This window comes from Sesamum indicum, linkage group LG7 (genome assembly GCF_026168435.1).
Source record: "Sesamum indicum cultivar Baizhima isolate 11 linkage group LG7, ASM2616843v1, whole genome shotgun sequence".
NCBI lineage: Eukaryota > Viridiplantae > Streptophyta > Magnoliopsida > Lamiales > Pedaliaceae > Sesamum > Sesamum indicum.
The window spans coordinates 3,507,735-3,517,420 of NC_142663.1; the positions used below are offsets into that span (position 1 = coordinate 3,507,735).

Below are 9,686 nucleotides of genomic sequence, written 5' to 3' on the forward strand. Positions count from 1 at the left end.
GTTGTGGATGATCCGTCTATGTGGAGCAACCATTTTTCAATCTTTGTGGAACCTCCTGTAGGGCTAATGAGGGAGGGCCATGTCCCCCAATCACCGGAGGTGCAGGAGCAGTGAATGCCTCCCTCAACGTCTTCTTTTGGGGCGTCCACATCACATGTAGTGGTTGTGCGAGTGGGGACCAATGCTGCCACCTGTTCCCCAATGGCCGTCAAAATCATTTGTTGGATGGCTCCTAGGAGTGCTATCTCCCGAGGAGGTAATAGAGGAAGTACTATGTCGTGGAGTATTAAGCACGGGATCTGCAGGTCTGGGGGGTGGTGGTACTGGGCCAAGGGTGCTGGAACCGTTACTCCACTAGTGGGGGCTAAGAATGTTCCTGCAGCAACTTGCAAGGTTTGGTTGTTACCAGATGCCTCCACAGTTTCTGCTTGCTCGTGATGTTGCTAGGTGTTTCCATTGTTATTCACGTCTTCAACTCTGTATTTCCTACAGACGGTGCCAATTGATGCGTGTGAAAATAGCATAGGTCCAACAAGCTTGGACTTTCATTTTCAATCTGGATCAACAAGTATAAAGACCTAGGAAATGGAGCCTGAAAAACAACACGTTAACACTCCAACGTCGAAGTTACTATTCGATTTGAGAGAAGATAATCGCAAAAAATAATATGAAATGAGAAATTGAGATATGATAATGGAATTTGTGAGAGAAATTATGTTAAGATGGTAATTAGAATGCTGGATGAAAGTTGACAACAATATTCAAAAGAAGCCTATATGGGCTGTCCCCCGCCTTAGGGACCAAACATGTATTTATAGACGGATGATCCCATGCAATGGAAGTCTCTACGTCTTCCTTAATTTTCAGAGAAAGAGGATGAGGGTCATTTGGTTAAGCTGATCTGCCTTTACCTTCTGTTAGGTTTGCTTTTGAAGATCTATCTTCGAGTTGGGGAGACCCTTCACTAACAAGAACACCTAGCCGCTAGAGAGTCCTAGAAGCCAAAGAGTCCAAGACTTTGAAAGGGCCTCCCTGGAACCGTGTCCTCCATTCTGGCCAAGAGGTACATTTGGCAAACCTAGTTAGCTAAGTGTAGATCTTGGGCCAGCCATCTTTATTTGGTCATGTTCTTGGGTGCATCCATAGAATTCTTGGCGTCTACCCTCCTTCATGGGCTCTTGGGCTTATTAGGCCGTTGGGATTAAGGTGTTGGGTGCCTTCGACTCTTTATTCTTCTTTGAGTTGGATCACCTTGAGCCATATGCATTAACATTAATTAGTAACTTTTAAATTATCAATTCATATAATTTTTTGTTAATTTTTTTAAAGTATAATTATATCAAATAGCTCATATTAAATGATTATTGTGTAGACCTCTTTTATAATTGGATAGATTGGCAAAATATGTGCTGTAAGATTTTATATTTTAATTTAGTAAACATCATTTTCTATTAATTAATCTTCACTTTTAAAAATAGAATTATTTAATATTAAAGTAAAATATCGAGATAAACATTAAATGTAACATCGAACAATAACATATTATTATTTTTTTATTTATCTTGACCAATTATTATCTTTAACTTTTTCCTAATATTTTTATATTTTCAATTTGATTTTTGATCTGATAACTAAAAAATATAAATAGAACATAATATTGTTTAAATATAAAAAGGTTTGTAGTAAGTTATAATCTATCATAAATTAATCCAATCCTTTTTCATTAACTTAATTAGTTAGAAAAAAGAATTAAAAACTATTCTGAATTGATGATTTTATTGGGTTAATAATTAAAATAAAAATTAAATCATTCATTAATATATTTAGCTAAAAATAAATATAATTTATGTTATTAAATTTAATTGTGCTATTGAGTTTCTTATTTATATACTTATTTTATATATATCCATTATTATATGTGGGTTCACGTGCAATGCTCGCCTTCTTTCCTAGTGCATATATGTATACATATATATATAGTTAAAATAGAAGTAAATTGTCCACACACACAAATGAGAGACAGAGACAGAGGCGAGGGTTTCTCTTAGATTTCTATCATTGCCGAGAAATAGCAAATTCTAAGGTTACAATATGAACAGGCAACTTTGTTACCTCATTTGAGGCTATTCCTATATTACTGCAATCATAACTGGAATTTCATACAAACCAACAAAAGTTATACCCCAAGTTCAAATGGCGCAGCATTCTTTCTAAACAGTTCAAGGCAGATCTATAGCTGGCCTCATAACAAGTATCAAAACTATACCACAAAAATTGAATTTTGTCTCTGCCAAAAACTTCTAAAACAAATGAAAAATTATAAATGAAAATAATGTCTATTCCGTTCGATGCTCTTCTCCTTCGGAAGGTCCGACGGCTGCTCTAAAGTCCTCTGCTGAAAAAGCAGCCACTCGCCAGAATGAATTGGTTTTAAGTCAATAATCGCCTCCAACAAAGAGAATACACTGTCCAATTGTATGAACGGAACATTAGGAATTTGCTTCTTGCAACACTGATTTCCAATGGAAATGGGAAAACATTTGCAGCAACGAGTGTGCATATCTTCTCTACTTGTCTTAACTCATTTTCTGTTTTGATTGATTAGTGTTCATTTTTCTTTGTTTAACATGCCTATTTTCAACTCCCATATTAAAAGAATTATATTCCCATAAGAATGCTGACAGTCAGCATGGGAGGTAAATAGATGATTCGAGGTAAAAACTCACAATTTCCCCATGCAGCAAGAAGGTAAAATAGTTCTATATCAATTTTTCACCCTTGCATTTTTCTTTAATTTATACAGAAGCATATATCCAAGAAAAGTTCCCCAAGTTTGAAATGCTCTGTTATCCAAAATCTTTTACTTTTTCTAACCAACACACTTCTCAGGACTATTGTTTGAGTTCCAAAAGGTGGAAAACGACAATAAAGATAAATTTAATTATACTCATCAACGAAAAAGCTTAGGACAGATTCAGAAGGCATACCTCATGGATCAAACATGAAATAGGCCATTCCATGGAATCATATTCTATCAATTGGAGGGAGTAACTACATGGAGGTTCTTCTGAAGCATCCAGCCTTTGGGATATAAGAGTTCGCGAGATTCGATATGAAGGTGCCAGTTCATTATCCTATAACAACCTGGAGGAATGCCTTCCATTTGTCTCTCATCTTCAACTATCTGTTCTATGAAAGTCGTCTCCTGAAATAATAATGTCCAAATGGGTTTGAAACTTATAAAGTGAGCTCAATACAAGTACTTAAAGTTTATGGTAGTTGATACGCAAAGACATGACACATACTTGGAAGCCCTCCTTAACTGTATCTAACTGCCGGATTGGATCTGAAGTTGGACGGTGCCATCTCTTGGGATCCCACAAAATGGTGCTATTGAAGGCAAAACCTGACATATCAACATGGAATCGACGAAGTCTTTTACTCTTCTCATTTGTGTGCCATCCTATTACTTGACTTCCATTGCATACAGGACCTTCCAGTATTGCTTTGTTTTTGCTTTGGGCCAGCATGCCAACAGGCCAAGTGCCAAACCGACTGAAAAGGACAGGTGGATAAAAGAGATATGATGAATCATAAAAAGAAACCATTTTCTTGAGAGAAAATTGCTAAGTGTGGTCAATTTATATAGAGACAAACAAATATTGTGAGCTTCACAACTTGGTCCATGGCTACATTCATCTTGCACTTGTATCAACAAAAAGAATATAGTTCACCACAATGATTGTTATACTTGGCGAAGTCAAGGATAACAGTTTTACTTTTCCGAATCACATGTTCTAGCTCAATGTGAAAATTCAGATTCCTCAGTTATAAACCCAAACTACCCGAAATACTGTAGAATCTAGTACTCGTTAACTGCAGGAATAGGTCCTCAAAGTAGCACCAGAACAGGACTAGGATGTCTGTAAGCCATGATAAGCTTGAGGATAATCATGTGGGATAAGCGTGTGATAGCAAAAATATATCCTATAAGTTAATAAAAAAAGAATAAAAGAACATGAGAGACTATAATATAAAGCTTCGAACTAGTCAGACAGTGAAACAAAAATCGGGACATACTACAAACACCTGAAAAATTATCTTTATAATCTAAAAGAGCCCATCAAAATATTTTCCAATGCAAGAGACCTTTTATACAACTTTTCATTCAGAAAAACTCAACAATTACATGTTTTCCATTGCAAGAAACCTATTGTATTAACTTTTCATTCAGAAAAACTTAACAATTAACTTTTGACAAAATTACGCTGGACTTTTACATCATGAAATTTCATCAATGTTCTTTATTACATTTTTTTTTTCTTTAGGTTTTTCAAATTACTTTGTGTAAATGAAAGTTTTAATTGAAGATAAAAATCTCCTTGACATGTATAAATTACGATAGGTACAGTTTCAATTTATAAAACTGAACAAATCAAAGAAGAAATAAATGTTACTAGAGTTGATACCTTATGTTATGTATGAGTTTTACTACACTGGATTGATAAAGTTAAAAGAAATTAATTTTAGAATTGAAAATCATTAAAAACTTCTTAATATATGACATTAATGGTAATTTTGTTGATGAAAAGGTAATGGTTGGCCTTTGAAAGTTAGTGGAAGGGGTTCTTTTCACAAGGAACAATTTCATGAGTATTCTGAACGTCAAAAGTTACTTTAAGAGCTTAAACATTATACGAGTAGCTAACACATAATAAGTAGCAACAGCGGAAAAGTCAAACAACTTGGAATGACAAATCTTCTCATTCCTTAGGTAATGCAATGTTAAAAGAATTTCATTAGATTTCTTCTAGATATGAACTCTATTGCCCACAAATAAATAAGTTTCAAATCGAGAGACAACTATTCCAAGCTATGCAGCACAAATACATCCAGCAATGTGTCATATCCGTATCACATACTTGGCTAGGATACAGTGCTCTGATACTCATATGGCAAAATTTCACTTTTGGTCCCACTAAATAGGGCCATTCTCACTTTTGGTCCTGCGCTTTAGGTGCTCAACACTTATAGTCCCAAAACCCTAATTGTTTAACACTTTTAGTCCCACACCGTTAAAAACTGACGGAAACGGCACGTGACACGTCACGTGCCTTAATTAGCTGGTATGGTCCATGTTGGTCAACGGTAAAATATTACTTTTGGTCCCACTAGATAGCGTTATTCTCACTTTTGGTCCCACTAGATGTTGGTCAACGGCATAATATTTTTTATAATTAAAATTATTATTTAATATGATATATAGAATTTTATGTTATATTTTAATATATATTTGTATTACGTTAATATTTTTTAAATTGACAAGAAATTCAGTTATGATTCTTTATTATTTATAAATTTATGTCAAAATTTGGTAATTCTTATGAATTAATCTAAAAATCATAATAATAATAATAATAATAATAATAACAAAAATAATAATAATGATAATGATGATGGTTGAACAATTCTAATTATTATTTTTATTAGATATATAATGAGATTAAAAAGTTTAATCAATTATTCGATATCTTAAAATTTGGTCACCTGATTCATACGAAATTTAAATATATACAAGATTGTGTCTATTAGATCATATCAGACGGTATGATTTAAAATCACATGGCCTGATTCAACGATACACCGTTTTGAATGATTACTCTTATGTTTCGATATCAGATGGTTTGGGTGTGTTTTTAGCATCTTGTTTAATTTTTTTTATTGGGTTTGGGTGTGTTTTCAGGAGACAATGATTTGCTTATTTCTTGTTGTTGTTGTTTGGTTTTATAAAAGAGTTGTAATGTTGTATGGAAGATCATTATCGATTAGCAAAATTTCTGAAAAATTTTGTATGTAATGTTGTAAAATTCCTCTGCTTCCCACCTCTATTCTTCTGCAATTTCTGGAACAAAATCGAGCTCGAGCTCGAGAACTCGAAAATAATGTATCGTGCTCGAGCTCGAGCTCAACCTCGGTGAGCTCGTCGAGCTCGAGCTCAAACAAAGAACCCTCTCACACTCAGTTTCTTTTTCCTTCCCAGCCTCATTCATGGGGGCTCTTAGGCCTCTCTGCATTTTACCATACCAGTAGTATTTTTCTGAGAAGTTGCAAGATTTGGTCCAGAGGATGACTCAATGAACACAGCTCAAACAAAGAACCCTCTCACACTCAATTTCTTTTTCCTTCCCAGCCTCATTCATGGCGGCTCTTAGGCCTCTCTGTCTCTCTGCATTTGCATTCTTCTCACTCTCACTCACTCTACTTCAGATGTTGAGTTGCTTTTGATGAAGATTAAGCTTTCACTGTAAGGAACCGCCGAGAACTTGCCGTTGTTGTCCTGGAATGTCTCAGTCCCACTCTCTATTAGGATTTTGGGACTACAAGTGTTGAAAACGTAAAGCGTGGGACCAAAAGTGAGAATGACCCTATCTAGTGGGACCAAAAGTGAGAATGACCCTACCTAGTGGGACCAAAAGTGATATTTTGCCGTTGACCAACATGTACCATACCAGTTGACTAACGGCACGTGCAAGTCACGTGCTGTTTCCGTCAGTTTTTAACGGCGCGGGACTAAAAGTGTTAAAAAATTAGGATTTTGGGACTACAAGTGTTGAGCACCTAAAGCGGGGGACCAAAAGTGAGAATGGCCCTATTTAGTGGGACCAAAAGTGAAATTTTGCCTACTCATATATAACAAATATTTCAAAATGTGTCCAAAATATTAGCCAACGATTATTTTGAACTAAAACTCGTATGTGAATTGGAAATATAGGTAAACATGTCTATCACTAGTAAAGTAAAACTTACGTGGTAGAAAAATATAAAATAAAATAAAATCTGATTATAAAATCATTTATGATATATCCTTAATAATACTACATTGTTTGCATGTTGTTGCTGTATCTATAGTCCATAACTTAATTTTTTCTTAGTACAATACACATTATATTTGTTCTTGACCAGTTAACAAACAATACATCTTTCTATTTACTTTTAATCTAGATAAAATTATTTCTTTTTAGTGAACGGATCAAGTAGGATCATATCTGATCTTTGCCTATTCACCAAATCACTGTATTCATATCTCACCCTTACGCCTGCATACTTGTTTCCTTCTAGGTTTAAATCTTTAAACATTCTCAGGTATTCTCCACGATATATGAAAAAATATGATTCTAGGGTATGTTTATCCCATTAGAAGAATAGATCCACAAACATAGAATCTCGTCATGTAATTCTGTTAGTTCTTCTTGACAAGTCTTCTTGACTATTCTAACTATTCTCATAACATACGAGTTAATTGGAACTTGAGGGATAAACATAGCAACAAGAAGATTGGTCTTCATTGGTACTTCACCAACACATAACTAACAGTTCAGATAAAAATGAGACAAAAGAATTTTCAAGAAAGCACCAGAAATCAGAGAATGATATGGAACATTGAACTATTGGATTCAACACCTTGAGACAATCAATAACAAGTCGACAAGGAGAGAGACCAGCTAGGATAGCTGAAAGGAATATTATATCTCAATGCATGAAACCATTCTGAAAAGGATGTTATCCCCACATTCCAAAATTTGCAAAAAATGTTTTTGGTAAAGTACACCCAGAAAGGGCGTGAGAATGAGTGAGCATTCAGCAACTCAACTTCCATAAACCACATTGTTTTTGGTTAAAAAGATAAAACAATGACTGTCAAGCCTTGGCCATTGAACAGCAAAGGAAGACTTAGAAACTAATAATATCACATAATGCATAGGTCTCTAATATAGAGCTCACCAACCCTCTCTCTCACAAAACAAAGATACACGAACACGGGCACACACACACACAGAGACAATGATCACAAGAAAACAGTAGAATCCACTAGATGAAGAGAGCCCTAGTGACTAAGGAGAATGCATTCACAGCTTCATCTGAAAATGAAGATTCCATTCTTCTCCAGAAACTAACTATTATGCTCAAGTCGTAGATCCCTATTATGGTTCTCTAATACAGCCCAAGAGCATTTACATGTTCCATGATACTCACTTTTTCCTATATTTTAGATCTCACAAAGTGAAAAGAACAAACTTTTCATTTCACACTAGATAAACTCATTATATGCAGATAAACGAAATGGTATACGTTATCTGAGAACATCTTTAGTGTTGAAAACTAACCTGATCTCTCTTATGCTCTCAAACAACTCGAGTGAATAGATATTATCATCATCTGCAAAATACACAATTCCATCAAGCCTGTGCCTCTCAATATGCTCGATTGCAGTATTCCGCTGGTGCACTCCCCTGTCCTTCACATCTGTAGAATTTTTCATACAAACCAAATGTCTATACATAATCCCCATATTCCTCAAAATCTCCGCAGTCTCCATGGATGCTGCATTCATCTCCACTACAATCCACAGCACAGGCGGTCTCACCAGTCTCAAAACCTGCCCTAACCTATTCAAATAGTAGGCCTGCAGAGCCCTGTTGTATGTCGGTGTCACCACAATCAATTGTTTACGAGGCAAAAAATCCAAAATCCTCTTAATTTCATTTCTGTCTCTCCTCTCAACAACGCCCAATTCAACAGCATCCACCATTAAATCATTCTCTTTGGGTTTCTCCACAAAACCTATATCACCCACATTCTTCTCAACATTCACCACTGCAGGCTTCATTTCGAATGAGAAATCCCTGTTTCTCAAATCGTCCTGCTTTAATTCATTAAAATCATTATTGAACGGCGCCATGCCCAGTAAAAACCCTAGAAAAAAGAACAGGAAGCAGCGGATAAGCGATTTCTTCCAGGAAAACTGATTACTTTTTCGAGAGTAGTGCTTTTGGAGGAAAATTCCTGTGATAAATCTACGGACAGGAGAAAAAGTCGTCCTGCCGTGGGAAAGCAGCTTCTGCGACGGCGATTGCACTGAAAATGGATTACTGGATCCGTTAGGATATGATCGATCGTTGTAGGGCGACAGCGTCCTCCGAATCGAAGCCATTATTCAGTAAAAATTGCATCCAAATAAAAAAGCCAGATAAAAACCACTCAAATCACAGTGATTGCAAATGGGCTGAAAAACGTAAAAGGGTCAAATCCAGCTGAAGATGGGAAATATTCCCACTTGAAATAGAAACCCTAAAGAAGCAACTGAGCTGATATGGAATGAAAAATTGAGGAAAATTTTCCGCCTGTGGTGTAATTTGAGAGGACAAAAACACAAACAAGTGTAGTTTCTAAATACAAAGTTGGGTGTAGAAACTCAGAAAAGGGAATGGAAATTGATTTAGGGGGGAAAATAATTTCCGCGTGGGCAAGAGGGAGAGGGAGAGGCGGAGGGAATCGGGTGCCAACAATGGACTTCCACAAATGCACCTGGGTGGTTAGCCTCGCTAAACTGTGCTGTCAGCTGGGCCATTCACCGCGTGAAACGTGGCATTTCCATATGAGAAAGTAGCCCATGAAAATAAGACAGGGCAAAATTACAAGCGACGTGAGTAGGCAACGATCACTTTTTCCAATAGATTCTCAAATTCAGTCTCACTTAAATTTTTACACAATTCAATTATTGGCTGAATCGGGAGGTCTCACTATTTCTTCTCCGCTGCTTATGTAGGCGACGACGATCACTTTTCCAATCGATTCTCAAATTAAGTCTCATCATCTGCAATACATATTTATTTATTTTTATTTTT

General features: G+C 35.9%; 1 protein-coding gene across 1 annotated transcript; it reads right to left on the reverse strand.

Annotated features, from left to right (window-relative positions):
• Positions 1 to 2,092: 2,092 nt before the first annotated feature.
• IRX9-L (Nucleotide-diphospho-sugar transferases superfamily protein) lies at positions 2,093 to 9,407 on the reverse strand. The gene is made up of 4 exons (XM_011080169.3): positions 8,166 to 9,407; positions 3,306 to 3,555; positions 2,988 to 3,205; positions 2,093 to 2,465 (listed from the first exon to the last, which is right to left on the reverse strand). Exons 1-3 carry the CDS (start codon positions 8,990 to 8,992, stop codon positions 3,035 to 3,037), a joined length of 1,248 nt encoding a protein of 415 aa, XP_011078471.1. The 5' UTR covers positions 8,993 to 9,407; the 3' UTR covers positions 2,093 to 2,465; positions 2,988 to 3,034.
• Positions 9,408 to 9,686: the final 279 nt, after the last annotated feature.

What these genes read in the sequence shown, in the direction of transcription:
- IRX9-L (XM_011080169.3), bottom strand. Translation starts at nt 8,992, where the DNA reads ATGGCTTCGATTCGGAGGACGCTGTCGCCCTACAACGATCGATCATAT. An exon ending in GAGAGCATAAGAGAGATCAG is followed by an intron (nt 3,556 to 8,165) that starts GTTAGTTTTCAA and finishes TGTCCTTTTCAG; the next exon opens with TCGGTTTGGCACTTGGCCTG. An exon ending in CAGTTAAGGAGGGCTTCCAA is followed by an intron (nt 3,206 to 3,305) that starts GTATGTGTCATG and finishes TTATTATTTCAG; the next exon opens with GAGACGACTTTCATAGAACA.